General features: G+C 44.8%; 2 protein-coding genes across 5 annotated transcripts in view; one reads left to right on the forward strand and one right to left on the reverse strand.

Moving 5' to 3' along the window:
* The window catches only part of LOC144507508 (carboxypeptidase A1-like), a 30,424-nt gene extending 21,011 nt beyond the window's left edge, over positions 1-9,413 (reverse strand). The window contains exon 1 of the mRNA XM_078234634.1: positions 9,359-9,413. The gene's annotated coding sequence lies outside the window, so the exon portion shown is untranslated. The remainder of the gene's footprint in view (positions 1-9,358) is intronic.
* Positions 1-18,128, forward strand: part of tmem209 (transmembrane protein 209) — a 31,292-nt gene that overhangs the window by 5,421 nt on the left and 7,743 nt on the right. For 2 of the 4 annotated variants that reach the window (XM_078235781.1, XM_078235782.1), the window contains exons 4-12: positions 2,107-2,238; positions 3,402-3,643; positions 7,766-7,970; positions 9,322-9,500; positions 10,816-10,887; positions 13,555-13,651; positions 14,103-14,228; positions 14,839-14,936; positions 17,880-17,994. In XM_078235781.1, coding sequence (XP_078091907.1) covers positions 2,107-2,238; positions 3,402-3,643; positions 7,766-7,970; positions 9,322-9,500; positions 10,816-10,887; positions 13,555-13,651; positions 14,103-14,228; positions 14,839-14,936; positions 17,880-17,994 — 1,266 coding nt within the window. The remainder of the gene's footprint in view (positions 1-2,106; positions 2,239-3,401; positions 3,644-7,765; positions 7,971-9,321; positions 9,501-10,815; positions 10,888-13,554; positions 13,652-14,102; positions 14,229-14,838; positions 14,937-17,879; positions 17,995-18,128) is intronic. The other 2 variants (XM_078235783.1, XM_078235784.1) reach the window with 1 other exon arrangement.

Consider the following 18,128-nt stretch of genomic DNA (forward strand, 5'->3'; position numbering starts at 1 on the left):
CTGGAAGTGGCAACGCAGGTGAAGAAGGTAGTCAAGAAGGCATACGACATGCTTGCCTTCGTCAACAGGGGCATTGAGTTTAAAAACTGGCAAGTCATGTTGCAGCTTTATAGAACCTTAGTTAGGCCGCACTTGGAATATGAACATAGAACAGTACAGGCCCTTCGGCCCTCGATGTTGTGCCGAGCTTTGTCCGAAACCAAGATCAAGTTATCCCATTCCCTATCATTCTGGTGTGCTCCATGTGCCTATCCAATAACTGCTTGAAAGTTCCTAAAGTGTCCGACTCCACTATCTCAGCAGGCAGTCCATTCCACACCCCAACCACTGAGTAAAGAACCTACCTCGGACATCCCTCCTATATCTCCCACCATGCACCTTATAGTTATGCCCCCTAGTAACAGCTACATCCACCTGAGGAAATAGTCTCTGAACGTCCACTCTATCTATCCTCCTCATCATCTTATAAACCTCTATAGAACAATATAGTGTACAATTCAGATCTCCACTCTACCAGAAGGATGTGGAGGCTTTGGAGAGGGTACAGGAAAGATTTACCAGGATATTACCTGGTATGGAGGTCATTAGCTATGAGGAGAGGTTGGAGAAACTTGGTTTGTTCTCACTGAATAATGGAGATTGAGGGGCGACCTGATAGAAGTCTACAAGATAATGAGGGGCATGGACAGAGTGAATAGTCAGAAGCTTTCTCCCAGGATGGAAGAGTCATGTACTTAAACTAAGCTTACGTTGTGAGGGGCAGGGTTTAAAGGAGATGTACGAGGCAAGTTTTTTTTTACTCCGAGAGGGTGATGGGTGCCTGGAACACGCTGCTGGGGGAGGTAGTGGAAGCAGATATGAAAGTGACTTTTAAGGAGCATCTGGACAAATACATGAATAGGATGGGAATAGAGGGAAATGGTTCCCGGAAGGGTAGGGGGTTTTAGTTCAGTCAGGCAGCATGGTCGGTGCAGGCTTGGAGGGCCAAAGGGCCTGTTTCTGTGCTGTAATTTTCTTTGTTCTCTTTGCTCTTGTTCTTTGTCATACGAGGAGAGATTGGGCCAGTATTCACTTGAATTTAGAAGAATGAAAGGGGATCTAATTGAAATATATAAAATTCTGACAGTTCCTTATTGAGGTTTTCAAAATTATAAACAAATTTGACAGGGTAAAGAAAGATATTCAGTTTCTGCTTGTTGATATGTCAGTAACTGAGGGTCACAATTTCAAGATGGTCAGCAAGAGAGTTAGGACTGAGAGGAGGAGAATCTTCTTTACTCAAATGTAGGGGTTTGGAATACGCTACTGGGGGGAGTGGTGGAGGCAGATTCCATTGGAGGTTCCAAAGAGAGCTGGATACATATTTGAAAGTGATAAATTTGGAGGACTACAGAGATGGGGCTGGAAAATGGGACTAGCTGAGTTGCTCTTTCAGGAGCTAGTGCAGACACAATGGGCTGAATGGCCTCCTTTGCTGTAGAATTCTATGACTGGGCAGGCTGGATGCAGGGATGTTGTTTCGTCTGGCTGGAGGATCTAGGACAAGGAGCCACAGTCTCATGATACGGTGTAAGCCATTTAGGAAGAGATGAGAACTTTCTTCACTTGGAGGGTGGTGAACCTGTGGAGGCCACATCACTGAACATATTGAAGAAAATAGATAGATTTCTAGATTCTGAAGGTGCCAACAGGAATGGGGAGAGGGCTGGAGTATGACATTGAGAGCATCAGCCGTGTTCATGTTGAATGGTGGAGCAGGTTCAAAGGGCCGATTGGCCTATTCCTATTTCCTATCTTTCTGTCTCCTTGCAAACAGATGGTCTCTGGTTACTGACTCACTAAGTGGAGTGAGTCAGTAACCAGAGGCCATCTGTTTCCCTGAGGCTGTCAGAGTCCTCTTTCCACTGCGGCCAGCCTCTGCTGAAAGCAGCCAACACCACACTGAACATGGAGTTGAATCTTTGTTTTGTGTATTTCTGTTTCGGAAAGAATTTGAATGTCTAAGGAGCCAGCATTGTAACATGAATCCCATGCAAATGCTGTCTGAATTTACTTTGGTCTCTCCCATTGCACGTCTTGTAATTTTCCTCTTACTGTTTTTTCCAGAGCTTGTGCTGGTCACCTTGTTTTGCCTGAATGCTTTGTTTGATTTCTGGTGTTACTTCAGGAGCGCAGTGGTTCCAGCCAACCTAGTGATGACCCCACAGCAGCAAACCCTGCTGGGAATGATGAACCCAGGTAGGTTGGGACGTAGCAGTAGTGCAATGTTGGGAGAGAAAAGGCTTGTCTATGCAGTGACCACAGGGGGTCCCAAAGTACTTTACTGTTCAAGTAATGATGTAGAGATGCCGGTGTTGGACTGGGGTGGACAAGATGAGAGGTCACACGACACCAGGTTATAGTCCAACAGGTTTATCTGAAATCACAAGCTTTCAGAGCACTGCTCTTTCGTCAGGCTCGCCTGTTGGACTATAACCTGGTGTCGTGTGACCTCACTGTTAAAGTAAAACAGTCAGTAAAGATGGAATCTGTGGACAGTCTGGCAGTGAATGTCCTGCTCGCTCAGTGTGTGGAGAACTGCAAAGCTGACCTTCACTCTCCACCTTCTTCCCAACTTTTCTCTATTTAAACTCATTGTCCTTGGTAACCCAGTGCAAGGGGGTGAGTGCTAATTACCCAAAAAATTATAACCCCATATCAATCAGCTCGGTCCTCAATCATTCCTCATTTGGAACAAAGTCCTTACTTTTCAAGTCTCTTAATAACTGTAATCTCTCAGCCCAGGTAATATCCTGAAACCAAGGTGAAAAGGAAGACTAATGGGGTGGGGAGAGTTTGGGGGTGGGAGTGTAAAGGTTAAAGAGTACAGATATCTCAATGGGTTTCAAGAAGTTGGAGAGGTTGAGGAGGGATTTGTAAAGACTGGGCGGCAGGGTGGCACAGTGGTTCGCACTGCTGCCTCACAGCGCCTTCCCAGCTTGAGTCACTGTGTGGAGTTTGCCCGTTCTCCCCATGTCTGTGTGGGTTTCCTCTGGGTGCTCTGGTTTCCTCCCACAGTCCCAAAGATGTGCTGGTTAGGTGCATTGACCCGAACAGGCACCCGAGTGTGGCGACTAGGGGAATTTCACAGTAACTTCGTTGCAGTGTTAATGTAAGCCTTACTTGTGACTAATAAATAAACTTTACTTTAAAGGAGATGACAGTTTTAAAATTGCAGCATTGCCAGGCTGGGTGTCACTGTTGGCCAGCAAACATGGTGATGTGTGGATGGGACCAAGTGCCAATTAGGACATGGGCAGCAGAGGTTTGAATGAGCTCGGGTTTATGGAGAGTTGAATTTGGGAGGCTAGCCAAGCCTGATGCTTGAGTAAATTAACCTGTCAAAGCTCTTCTCTCCTCAGCGATACTGACCACCCCGCAGCAGAAACCGGCCACCGCATCCACCCCCAAGAGCTCCTCGCCGGGCGTTGCACAGGGACAGAGCGTCTTGTCTTACAGCCCTCAGCGCCCACTTGGCTCCTGCCCCAAGTTCAGCCCCAGCTGCATGACAGGATTTAGCCCAACCATGCAGACGCCTTCTCCACCGGGGAGCGGATCTTTCCCATCCTCAGTGGTGTACTCTCCTGGCAGCAGCTTCAATACGGTACGTGGGATGAGATTTGGAATCTAACTATTGGCAGCAGTATTAAACCTCAACTTGTATCTCAAATCGCTATTATCTGATTGTAACTGTGCGGAAACACGGCAGTCAGTGTACTGCAAGCTCCCATAATCACCAATGTGAGGATCTGTTTTTGTGATGTTTATTGAGGGTTACATATTGACCACGACACTGGGACATCTCCCCAGCCCCTCTTCAAATAGTGACACGGCATCTTTTAGAACCACTGGAGAGACTTTGGACAGACCTCAGTTTAACGCCGATGAAAGACGGCACCTCTGACAGTGTAGCACTCCCTCAGCACTTCATTGGATCGTCTGTCTTGATTTATGTGCTGACGTCCTAGAGTGGGACTTGACCTCAGTGTCGAGGGGAGTACTGAGATGCAGGCTGTTGGACTGGATGGGATTGATGTTCATAAGGAGGAGGTGTTAGCAATTCTGGAAAGGGTAAAAAATAGATAAATCCCCTGGGCCGGATGGGATTTATCCTAGGATTCTCTGGGAGGCTAGAGAGGAGATTGCAGAGCCTTTGGCTTTGATCTTTGGGTCGTCATAGTCTACTGGAACAGTGCCAGAAGACTGGAGGATAGCAAATGTTGTCCCTTTGTTCAAAAAGGGGAGTAGGGACAACCCTGGTAATTATAGACCAGTGAGCCTTACTTCTGTTGTGGGCAAAGTATTGGAAAGGATTATAAGAGAGGGGATTTATAATCACCTGGAAAGGAATAATTTGATTAGGGATAGTCAGCACGGTTTTGTGAAGGGTAGGTCGTGCCTCACAAAACTTATTGAGTTCTTTGAGAAGGTGACCGAAGAGGTGAATGAGGGTAAAGCGGTCGATGTGGTGTATATGGATTTCAGCAAAGCGTTTGATAAGGTTCCCCATGGTAAGCTTTTGCAGAAAATACGGACATATGGGATTGAGGGTGATTTAGTGGTTTGGATCAGGAATTGGCTAGCTGGAAGAAAACAGAGGGTGATGGTTGATGGGAAATATTCATCCTGGAGTTCAGTTACTAGTGGTGTACCGCAAGGATCTGTTTTGGGGCCACTGCTGTTTGTCATTTTTATTAATGACCTGGATGAGGGCATAGAAGGATGGGTTAGTAAATTTGCAGATGACACTAAAGTCTGTGGAGTTGTAGACAGTGCGGAGGGAAGTGGCAGGTTACAGAGGGACATAGATAAGCTGCAGAGCTGGGCTGAGAGGTGGCAAATGGAGTTTAATGCAGAAAAGTGCGAAGTGATTCACTTTGGAAGGAGTAACAGGAATACAGAGTACTGGGCTAATGGTAAGATACTTGGTAGTGTGGATGAACAGAGGGACCTGGGTGTCCATGTGCATAGATTCCTGAAAGTTGGCACCCAGGTTGATAGGGTTGTTAAGAAGGCGTACGGTGTGTTCGCTTGGTAGAGGGATTGAGTTTTGGAGCCAGGAGGTCATGTTGCAACTGTACAAAACTCTGGTGCGGCCGCACTTGGAGTATTGCGTACAGTTCTGGTCGCCGCATTATAGGAAGGATGTGGAAGTGTTGGAAAGGGTGCAGAGGAGATTTACCAGGATGTTGCCTGGTATGGTGGGAAAATCGTATGAGGAAAGGCTGAGGGGCTTGAGGTTGTTTTCGTTAGAGAGAAGAAGGTTGAGGTGACTTATTAGAGGCATACAAGATGATCAGAGGATTAGATAGGGTGGATAGTGAAAGCCTTTTTCCTCGGATGGTGATGGCTAACACTAGGGGACATAGCTTTAAATTGAGAGGTGATAGATATAGGACAGATGTTAGAGGTAGGTTCTTTACTCCGTAGTAAGGACGTGGAATGCCCTGCCTGCAGCAGTAGTAGACTCATCAACATTAAGAGCATTCAAATGGTTATTGGATAAACATATGGATGATATTGGAATAGTGTAGGTTAGATGGGCTTTAGATTGGTTTCACTGGTCGGCGCAACATCGAGGGCTGAATGCTATTACTGCGCTGTAATGTTCTATGTTCTAACTTCTGACTCTGAGGCAAAAATGCTGCGCGCTGAGTTCTGGTTGACACTGAAGAAGCCTTGTTGCTCTACCACCCCAATCGCCCCACTGAATTTCATGTTGATCAACCTGGGAGTAGCCCAACCCATCTGAAGGAGAAATGAAAACACAGCTTCTATTTAAATCCCTGCTGTTTGGCGGTGAATCAACAGGAGATTGTAATCAGTCATTGCACAAGGTCTTTTCTTTCCATCCTCTAGTCAGGCTGGCTGGGTTCTGGCAGCAGGTGACGACTATGACCCCTGTACCCTGACCTTCACTGCCATATGTTCCCTCTGGTCGTTTGGCCTCCATTCCCATTTTTCTTGGCATTCCAATTCCATTAATAACACTGCCATCTGCTGCATAGGTTCCAGGTTCCCAGCATTTTCAAAATGTGTCAGACTTGGAGTCAGCACAAGCCATTCTAGCTGTGAGTTTATATCTTCACAAACCAAGAGGGTTCCAGGCTGCGCACTCGCTGTGTGCTGAATTAGCCAATCTGATCCCTATGTGGCATTCGCAGTGTGAGAATCATGGGTTAGTGAAGTGGCCAGGTCTCCTGCAGCTTGGCCCTTGGTTAAAGCCTGCAGATTGTGAAATCGGATAACAGATTTGCAGATGATCATCCCACTTGGAATACACTTTTGACGCACATTGAGTACAAACAGATCACAATTGGAAATGTCAGGCCATAACCCTCTCTCTTTAATCAGTCCCGTCCAAACCCCTTTACATTTCAGATCTGCTTCAAGTCGAATAATCATAGAATCCCTAATGCACTGAAAGAGGCCATTCAGCCCATCGAGTCTGCACCGGCAGCAATCCCACCTAGGCCCTATCCTCGTAACCCCACGTGTTTGCCCCACTAATCCCTCTAACCTATGCATCCCGGGACACTAAAGGGCAATTGAGCATGGCCAATGCACCTAACCCGCACATCTTTGGACTGTGGGAGGAAACCGGAGCACCCGGAGGAAACCCACGCAGCACGAGGAGAATGTACAAACTCCACACAGACAGTGACCTAAGGTGGGAATTGAACCCTGGTCTCTGGAGCTGAGGCAGCAGTGTTAACCACTGTGCCACCCATAGTAGCAAGAACCATGGAATCAACCAAATGTGATCCCACTCTACACAATTGCCCTGCATATCCCTCTTGACTGAATTGTTATTTGCCCCTCAATCCCAGAACTGTGTAATTGCAGTAACCGAACTGATAATGAGACTGGCATTTTTAAAACAAATCAAAATTGCAAAAAAAACCCCCAAGGTTTTCTGGTCAAACCAGCAGATGTGATAGTGTGGTTATTGTTTGTTGATATTTTTTTCTCAAATCCTGAGGTTTTTGTTTCAAACAGTTCCTATGTTAAGCAGCTCATGTTAATAATTGGGAATTGTATATTAAGGAGTGGAAGTGAGGGGCCAAGGTGGTCCGTCCATGTCGCCAATGTTGAGGAGGGTATTATGACAGGAGGAAAAGCCTTATATTTATACAGTGCCTTTCATGGCCTCGGATCATTCCAAAAGTGAATCATACTTTTTGAGTGATTACTGTTATATGCAGCAAGCTCCCATAGCAGCAATGTGATAATGACTGAATGATCTGTTCAGAGTGTTGGTTGAAAGGTAAATATTTCTCATCATCCAAAGTGACATGGGATTATTTTCTAGTTGAGGGTACGCAAGTACTCCATTTAACTTTGTTTTTGCAAAGCAGCAGCTCCCCAGTACTGCACTGACAATGTCAACATAGATTATGTGCTCGAGTCTGGGTTGAGGTGAACCATATTTGCAGGGAGGTAAATGGAGATGTGTCTAGGTTGACTCCAAGCTTTGATTTTAAAAACCTGATTGTCAGAGAGGTAGTGTTCCTTGGCTTTGAAGTTGTGGGAAAGAACATTAGAGTAGTGATGAGCCTTGGTTGTGACACAGTGAGGAGGTGGGGGAATGTCAGTGGGAAGTAAGGTGCGTAGGCTGGTGTGTTTGCAACCAAGGCTTTGACAGATCTTGGGGAGGGGGAAGCTTGCTAAGTTGAGATTTTGTTACCTGAACTCTAGTGACTTTAATTTTTCCTGTTTCCTGCAGGGCTCCCCTTTCAGCCCTGTTCAGAATTCATGTTTGTACAGCAACAATGCCGGGAATCCAGAATGTTCCAGCCTGAGATCTCGTTACCGATCTGCCCCTTCTGTGTACAGTGCACCCCTCACACGAGATGAGTGCGTGACTGATATGAAATCTCTGGAGAACTTCCTTCGCTCTGAAGAGGAGAAGCACGGTCGCAGTCAGCTGGGTTAGTTGAGGCTTAAGTGATTCCTTAAGTTTTGTGCTGTGATATAATGTGAACTTTACTGTACAGGGAAAGATTCAGATACAGAGCCTGATATGTAGAGTAAGTCTCTATTTTAAATTGATCCACTTTAATGTCCACTTTAACAGCCCTGTATTCATGTAGGATGTCGGGAGTTCCATTTTAATGTTGTTTTGTGCTGGGCCTCACGCAGGGTTGTGTGACCCAATCAGCACCATTTTAGAGCAGTCTTTCCCACTCCCTGACCCTCTGGTTACTGCGGAGAGGGAGGGTTGGCGAGCTGAAGACATGTAGAAAAACTGTTTCTTTTATATTTTAAAATATATTTGATTTTAAATGCTATTTTGTTTGCGAATATAGGAATTTAGCAATGTAAAGTATTTCAGCTTACTGGGTACAGTGTCTTAATGTTTTTTTTCTGATGAGATTCTGTAGCCAGTACGTTGGTGATAATGGGAAAATCTGATTTGCTTCATCGTTTCACTTAAAGTTACACCTCTCAGGAACACAATTACAATGTTAAGCGAGGATTTTACTGTATTAAGTTCACCCAGTTAATTGGAGGACGATTGATGTCTCTGGATTTTGTTTGGGAAGACAAAGGGATTTTCTCTCCTGGAAGCAGTCTAGTGATCTCTCCTGCAGTATTTTTGCATGGGCGTTGGGTGAACAAGGATAATTTAAAGAAATTTGGATAGGCAAGGGAAAAAACCATTATACTACACCTGCCAACCTTTTGCTCACTCAACCTATCTGTATCCATGTGCAAACTCTGTCTTCACAACATAATTCCTACCTGTTTTTGTGGTGTTTGCAAGTTTAGCTACCATGCCTTCACTCCCCTCATCTGAGTCATTGACGTAAATCGTAAAAAGTTGGGGCCCCTGCACAGACCCCTCTGGAATTCCACTTGTCACATCCTGCCAATCGTAAAGACCCATTTATGCTTGCTTCCTGTTTTATTTGCCGGAGTTGTCTGTGTTAACTGAGGATAGCATCAAGCTTAGATTTGCTGTCATTGAATAGTTTACTGAGGCACTTTTGGGCATATCATGATACGTATTTGCTTGAATAAGACCATAAGATATAGGAGCAGAATTGGGCCATTCAGCCCATCAGGTCTGTTCCACCATTCGATCATGGCTGATATGTTTCTCAACCCCATTCTCCGTGCCCCCCCCCCCCCCCCACCGCGCACACGCAGGGGCACATTTTAAAGGTGGGGACAGTGTCTAAACAGTGAAAGTGGAGCTGAGATGGGGTGATAAAGTTTCTGCCTATCTTTTTTAATCACTGAATGTTTTGCCTTTACTATGTGTGTGTGCGTGCACAGGAAGCCCTGAATGTACACCCAGCAGCAACAGTCCTACCTCCTTTTGGAACTACAGCCGCACCACAGGAGACTACGCACAGTCACTGCGCAAGTTCCAGTATCAGCTCGCCAGTCGTTCCCAGGCCCCGTCGGCCCATAAGGATGACACTGATCTGGGCTCCAAACTGCTTGCAGAAGAGGTGAGTTACAATTTCCAGATGCCTATCTTTTTAGCTGAGTGCAGCCAGGTGGAAGGTTTTATCAGTGACCTTGCCAACTGATCTTTCATTATTGGACTCCATTTCCATTTCCACTTTGGCTGCAGCCAAACCTGTTGGCCAGTTGTTCTGGGTGACGTAACAGCAGCATATGATCCATGTCTCTGCACAATGTCTGTAGTTTGTAGATTAAACTAGTTCCGTCACACACATTCAGCATGCTGAGGGCATGATGTGCTTGTCTGTTTTTAGATCAGATCTGTGGTAAGCTTTCAGAGCTGTCTCTGAGTCACGATGACAGTGTTTTGACTCCTGCTGCCTGTCCAGTATTTTAATTACCACTTCTTGTATTACATAAAAATCGCAGTGAGCAGGCAAGCTCTTTGAAGCGGTTAGAAAGGATGTTCGGAAATCGAACTGTTATTTTCTTGTCCAGGGGTTCCAGCAGAACTTGAGTTGAAATTTGTGGCCGAAGTTACCAAAGAGAAAGCATTTGGGCAAGTGCTTCTTCTGGAAGTAATGGGATAGCAACTCTTTCTCCCTCCTGAGGCAGAAGCCTTGCACATCAAGATTAATTTAAACATCATTGTGCCCATTCATTTTTCTTTATTAGTCAGTTCCATATATATATAAAATGTGAATGTACAACCCTTTCAGTGACTCATTTGGTAGACAGTGGTCAGCCACCTCCAAGATACAAGCATAGGAACAGGAGGAGACCATTCAACTGCTTGTCTCTTCTGCAATGCATTGACATGTGATTGACCTGTGCCTCAGCTTCATTTGGCCATAGCTCTATATCCCTCCCATATACTTCCCTCCCATATCTTTCAATCTCAGCCTTGTTTAGGAGGTCAAAGAGGAGAATCGAAAGTAAAATGGAAGAGTACTGAATGGAGTAGCGTGCTGGACATGGGGTTTTCTAGCTCACCCCACTGCTGGTTAAGGCAGCCAATAGTTGCACCATATACAGACCCCAGATTGGGACTCTGATCTGCGTGAAGGGGCAGTAGGGGGGCCACAACAACTGGGTCCATGTCCTGGATTAGATAGGCAGTTAGAAAGTCCTTGTATCCCGGTTGCTACCCAGCAACTTTTGTGCGAGTGTGTGGGTGTCTGGACCCCCTCATGGGGGTGTTCTTGGTTCTAATGACACCACCTCCCCCAACCCCCTGGCAAGCTATGGAATTGTGGCCCAACAAGGAGGTATCCGGGACAAGTGGGAGAGGGTAGGAAATCAGCATGAGGAGGAGTGGGAATTGACCAAGACTCCAATGCTACCGCTTGTACTTTGCAGGTGTGGATCAGGCTGAATATGAATCGACAGCAGTTAGACCTTCTCGATTCCTGGACAGCAAACCTGAGGAATGTAAGTAACCGTTCAGAGCGCCCTGCTTTTCTGTCTCACTCATTGGAAACTTGCTGCCCTTGTTCGGCCTCAGCAGCCATCCCATTCAGTTGTATGTAACAGGATCCTTAATTTAGTTTGGCCCAATTATTTGGCCCTGTCCACCATACCAACTGCACCACACTCCCAACACAATATCAAGCTTCTTAAAGAAGCCTAGTTTAACAACGGCATAATGAGTCTGGATGGGGAGTGAGAAAATGCATTCTACACCGTCTGTAGTGGGTGCGAAATAGATTTACTGCTTTACATGATGTAATACTTAAAAAGCCAAGTAACCAACTCCAGTTTCCATTTATAAATACAGAAAATCTCCGTAGCAATAACCTTGGTTACTGGCTGAGTGAAGAATTCACGTCACTAAGGTAATTTCAGTTTAACCAGTTGCAAACAACTGATTGAAACTAGCTGAAATAATTTTGCCTGAAATCAACAGAGCCTTTGACATGAGGTCAGTGCTTCACCCAAAATGGCTGGCAACCTAAATAAATTACCAGTGGCATCTTTGTGACTGATGGTGCTGGCAGCAACAGTGGTTAGCATCATTTACCCAATACATGCAGTGCCTATGATAAGCATAGGTGGGAAGTTGGTAGAACTCTTAAGTGGTACATTATATATGCGCTTCATCCAGGAGGCAATTTTAACTCCCTGCCCACCCCTACACTCCGGCTAAAGACTCCTCTTCCTGTTTCTCCTGCTGCTGCTTTGAGCACCGAGGGGGAAATTAAAATGTTGAGACTTGGGCAAAAACTCTATCTGATTCAGTATTCCCCCTCTCAGGTGTACTGTATGATGATTGCTGCCCTCTGTTCTCAATGTTCGAATACACAGTTCTGATTTCTGCTCCTCTGGAACGTGCCTGCAATGATTTCATCCAGAAGGTAACAGAGTTGTCGTGTATTTACCCCAATTTGCCGACTTACTTAATATGTATCTTGTGTCTACTTCTATTAACACGTGCAGTTATCTATCAGAAGTACATGGCTTCTAGAACTGTTATAGACCTGGATGTAATCAGTGAATTGACGCGGAGTTTTAATTCCCTGAGTTCTGCGCTCAGTATATCGTTCCTGGAGATGAAAATGATCTTTTTGTGTAATTCAGTATGGGAAACGTAGAGGGCCACTTGCAATAATAGTGATTGCTTTACCATTTTGTTGCCAGTGACTGCTCTCATTCTTTCATATCAGTTCCCTGATTTTTCTCCATATCTTCTTTATTTCCTAAATAACAAAGAACAATACAGCACAGGAACAGGCCCTTCGGCCCTCCAAGCCCATGCCGCTCCCTGGTCCAAACTAGACCATTCTTTTGTATCCCTCCATTCCCACTCCGTTCATGTGGCTATCTAGATAAGTCTTAAACGTTCCCAGTGTGTCCGCCTCCACCACCTTGCCTGGCAGCGCATTCCAGGCCCCCACCACCCTCTGTGTAAAATATGTCCTTCTGATATCTGTGTTAAACCTCCCCCCACTTCACCTTGAACCTATGACCCCTCGTGAACGTCACCACCGACCTGGGGAAAAGCTTCCCACCGTTCACCCTATCTATGCCTTTCATAATTTTATACACCTCTATTAAGTGTCCCCTCATCCTCTGTCTTTCCAGGGAGAACAACCCCAGTTTACCCAATCTCTCCTCATAACTAAGCCCCTCCATATCAGGCAACATCTTGGTAAACCTCCTCTACTCTCTCCAAAGCCTCCACGTCCTTCTGGTAGTGTGGCGACCAGAACTGGACGCAGTATTCCAAATGCGGCCGAACCAACGTTCTATACATCTGCAACATCAGACCCCAACTTTTATACTCTATGCCCTGTCCTATAAAGGCAAGCATGCCATATGCCTTCTTCACCACCTTCTCCACCTGTGACGTCACCTTCAAGGATCTGTGGACTTGCACACCCAGGTCCCTCTGCGTATCTACACCCTTTATGGTTCTGCCATTTATCGTATAGCTCCTCCCTAAATTAGTTCTACCAAAATGCATCACTTCGCATTTATCAGGATTGAACTCCATCTGCTATTTCTTTGCCCAAATTTCCAGCCTATCTATATCCTCCTGTAGCTTCTGACAATGCTCCTCACTATCTGCAAGTCCTGCCAATTTTGTGTCGTCCGCAAACTTACTGATCACCCCAGTTACACCTTCTTCCAGATTTTTTATATAAATCACAAAATGTCTCCTTTGTAAACATCAGTGGCTTTCTGGGGCATGCTGTTCCACATTTGATTAACATACAGAAATATTTACTAGATTAATTTCTTTCTGACTTGGCTCCGGCACTCAAGATGATGGGGGTGGCACTGTGGCACAGTGGTTAGCACTGCTGCCTCACAGTGCCAGGGACCTAGGTTCAATTCCCGGCTTGGGTCACTGTCTGTGTGGAGTCTGCATGTTCTCCCCAGGTCTGTGTGGGTTTCCTCTGGGTGCTCGGTTTCCTTCCACGATCCAAAGATGTGCAGGTTAGGTGGATTGGCCATGCTAAATTCTCCCTCAGTGTACACGAACAGGCACCGGAGTGTGGCGACTAGGAGATTTTTCACAGTAACTTCATTGCAGTAAGCCTACTTGTGACTAATAAATAAACTTTAACTTTCCTCTTGTATCTTATCTGTCTGTAGTGGATCAACGAGACCATTTTGAATCGTTTGGTCAAAGAGATTGATAATGTGAACACACAGCTAAGGAGACTGGGGTGTCCGGAGCTGCAAGTGGGAGGTATGTATGTTGTATAAGGACTTAGCTGCACCCTGATTCGCCATCTTTAAGCAGCAAATAGTTCAATCACACCTGTCAAGAAGATCTCCAGGTTGATTCCCAGTCTGTGCTGAGTTTATTGATGCTGGTCAGGATGGCCTGCGGGGATGCTAAAATTGTCCTTACTGCCCTGTAGGTTTTGAAAGGGGTGTGTATGGGGGAACATTATTATTCCATATTTGCCAGATTTGTGATGGTATGTAACTATGTAAATACCTGTATGTCGCATCACTGTTTGAAGTGGAATAGAATCGAGAAGGAAGAGATTCCTGGGTGTGTGCTCTACCTTGTTCTGTAACACCGAGTTTGTCGGAGAGTAATGATACAGGAGATTTGTGTTTGGGAATTTATTTGTCTGACATCCTAAGTAAGCTCTAATGGTTGACTAGATTTCCTCTTTGCCCTTTCACAGAGACCAGTATCAGCAGCCTAAGGCAAGCGGCTCTAGTCCGAGCTCCCCAGATTCCAACGCTGAATATAGTTGTCCAATATTTGGACATCACTTCAAACCAGGAGTACCTGGTGGAGAGGATCAAAGGTGAGCATTTCTGTTTATTCTGCTGCTCTCAATTCAAGGGAACGTACTGTGAAATTTCAGGCGTGTACCATTAAATACTAAAGTCCCAGTGTCGACATCAGAATCATTAACATTGACTGAGTCTTAAGGGGATGAGATGGTGCAGTGGGTTAATGTACTGTGATGTGCTGTCGAATGCAGGCTTAACCTATCAGATTAAACTCTCCCTCTTCTCTACATTTCCACTGAGGGCTCATTAATGAGTTTGGGATCTCTTCAGTTCCACAGAATTAAACTGACAGCCTGAGAAGCAATGGGATAGCTGCAGTGGGAAATGTCACAATTATCCAGTTGGTGGGGCAAAGGGGGCAAGAGATGGAATTTAGGCACAAGGGACCAAATAAAAGAAGGTTTAATGATGCTGTTGTATCTGCTCTGCAAATGCTTGATGCTGCTATTGGGTGTGCGTGTAATGGAAAATAACACATTCCTTAGTGTTAACATTCCTACCGTCATTAAAATGTTTGGCAAAGTTAATTGTAGAGGGTGAGGAGCCTCCAGCCATCTACTTTTGTCAATAGTCATTGCATCAAAGTTGAAGGTTCCCATTAAGTGGCTTGGTTTGTTGCAGAGCTTGCCCACGGAGGTTGTATGAGCTCCTTCCGGTGGAATGGAGGTGGAGAGTCCAAGTCCAGGAAATGGGATACTGACCTCCCCACAGATTCTGCGGTGAGTAAAGAGGGAACAAAATTTTTGTCGGCACATTAGCATCTTCTCACTGAGTCTCCTTTTGTGTATATTAACTACTGGAACTGGGCAATGAATGGGTGCATTAAATCATCTTGTTTACATCTTACCTTGTGGGCCCCCCACCCACTTTAACTGTGACAGAAAACTCAGTGTTTTTTGCGGGGAGGGGGTGGGAGTGTTGGAGCTGTGATTGAACTGGTGACTTCATTAATGTATATTCCATTCACTGAACCATCCAATGGATGTGAAGGTGATGAGACGCAAGTATAACAATGTCTTACATTCATATAACACCTTCAATGTCTCGAGGGTTTTCACAAATAGAGATGGGGAGACTAGAACTGAAGAACAGATTTTCCAATTTAGTCTGAGTTTATTAGTTCTCATTAATTTAGCTAATTGATTTTAATCTTTATTTAACTACAATAGGATTAGCTTTAATTTTCAAGATGTTATTGAAAGTTTTCATCTTACATTTACCACAAGATGCAACAAATTCCCAAAAGCTAGTACAGTACTGAGTAACCGTTATTCCACATAAACATACAGAAAATATCAGTGAATATTCATACAAATGATTCAAATTATCAATCATTGCAATCGTTGTAGTCAGCATCTCCTCTTGTAAGGATAAAGAAAGGATATCAGAAAGAGTGGAGGATCTCAGGATAACAGGTAAAACCATGAGTATATAGCCCCAAGTTGCATGTCTTCCTCCATAGGATAACAGAGCTACACAATATACAGGATCTCTTATGGAGTAATATACAACCAACTGTGGTCTAACTCAGCATTCCAGCACCTCAAGCAATGAAAGGATAACACAAAAAAAAGGGGGAACATCAGGATTCTGCCATTGAAACAAGACGTGATGTGGCAGCGTATGCTGTCATGTATAGGAACCAGTAAGCCAAAGATTCATACACCTCACCTAGACTCACACCACAAACCTCCCTCCTTTCTGGCCATATCAGAGACACCAATCAGGCTCCCCATCACTGAAGAATTCAAACCATATTCCACCAATGAAACCCTACTGACAAGGAGAAGAAGAAACATCAAGACACCCAACAAGGTATTTCAGGGAGAGGTACAATCCTCCTTCTCCTGACAAGACATGGGAAACATTCTCGAATTAACTATAATGAATCAAGAGTCTATATCAACGCCCCACCTACCCGGTTAAAGAAAGGAAGCTCCAAAGGGAGGAGCATCAGGATTATCCAGTAGATGCCAGACATCGTCTTTCAGCATACAGTTTCACAGGAAGGATACCAAGAACAGCACAATTGCATCAGTTTTATATACTTAGTTAACCTGAGCCAGGGCAGCTTTACAGTCAACATCTAACACCAGGACTCAGGTTTGGAGGGGGAACATCAGCCAGTACTCCCACTCCAGTTTATTGAATCTTCTGGAAGGAGTTGATACATCTGGCGTCCTCAGCACTGAGATTTACCAGAATCAAACTAGGGGTGAGAAAAGCTGGTAAGTGAGCTGATTAAGGGGGAGATGTGCGGGTTAGGTTGATTGGCCATGATTGCCTCTTAGTGTCAGGGAGATTAGGAGGGTAAATATGTGGGGTTACAGGGATAGGACCTGGGTGGGATTGTTGTTGGTGCAGGCTTGATGGGCCAAAATGGTCTTCTACTGCACTGTAGATTCTATGATGTCTAAAAAATTAGGAAATGACCCAATAATGCATACTGTTTTTTGCTACCCAACCAACCTTCTATCCATGCTAATATGTTGCCCCCTGCTACACGATGGGTTAAAGCAGATTCAATAACTTTCAAAAGGAAATGGGATAAAACTTGAGGAATGGTTTGGTGGGCCAACGGGAAAGAGCTGAGCAAGTGTGACAAACTCGAAGAGTTGGCACAAGTGTGGGCCAAGTGACCACTTTCTGGATTATGTAATACTGGTACAAGCATTTCCAACTGGAGGTCATTGGGAAGCAGTCAGCTGTAACCCTGACTGATATCCTTGGGTCGCTCATGTAGATCAGACCTGATTGAAAACCCAAAATCTCCCTGGTGTCTATGGCTCCTCTCCTCGCTAGATGAACCCACAGCATTGGAGGGGACCTCCTGCTATCCTCCATGTCTGTGTTACTGTGTTGCAAGCATATAAAAGGTGTTTCCTTAAAGTGGTCTGTATGGTAAGAATTTGAAGCCCCCTTTTTATTTGAGTGGTTAAATTTAAAAAACCCAATAGACAAGTTTAGTCTTAAACAAGATAAGGAAGTGCTGGAAGTTATTTCATGAAAAGAGGTGGTTATTAACAAAAGCATAGATACAAAGATTAAAATGCAGATAAAGGAGGTAAAGATACTTAATGATTGCAAGTCGTTCTGAGATATCAAGCAGGACAGGTCCTGGGGGTGAGTGAAGGCTGCAGGTGGAGGTCCTTGGAAACCTGGTTTCATATAACAGTCATATGGCTGTTTCTGGAAACTCTAATCACTTGACTCTTGAGTCAATTTCTGTTTCAAGGTGTCCCCCTCATTGATGATCAAGGTAGCTCTGCATCCATATTGGCTGTTTGCAGCCAGATTTATACAGTTTCAAAACTTTAAATGGCTGCTATCCATGCTTCCATATTAAGTACTGGATTAGTCTGGGGGTATAGTCCCATCCTTGGTCTTTTTAGCCGAGGTAATTAACCCTTTTAATGGTTTTAGCCATTTAACTGGAAGCTTGACCACATTGCAGTGAAAAGTATTGGGTGACTTCTGGCAACGATCTTTAAGGATTCTTGTGTCCAATTATAAAGGAAGATTAGCTTTTTACAAAATCTATAATATCTCAACCACACATTGTGACATTGCATCAACACATTCTGTGCTCCTATCTGATCTGTGCTGCATAGGGATAACGGTGCAACCCCCTCATACATTTTTCTGATTTTTTTTTGTTTCAGGTTATAATGCATATGTTCTGCACTTACCTTGACTCCAGGTTGCCTCCACACCCCAAGTATCCTGATGGGAAAACATTCACCTCCCAACATTTCATTCAAGCTCCGGATAAACCAGGTGTGATCTGTAGCTGGTACCAGTACACCAGCAACACCGCAGGTTGTGCTTTTGGTTAATATTGTGATGTTTCTAGCCGCACCTTTGCATGGAATTACGTAGAGCACAGAAACAGGCCATTCGGCAACTGCAAA

Source organism: Mustelus asterias, chromosome 19, assembly GCF_964213995.1.
Source record: "Mustelus asterias chromosome 19, sMusAst1.hap1.1, whole genome shotgun sequence".
NCBI classification, from domain to species: Eukaryota; Metazoa; Chordata; class Chondrichthyes; order Carcharhiniformes; family Triakidae; genus Mustelus; species Mustelus asterias.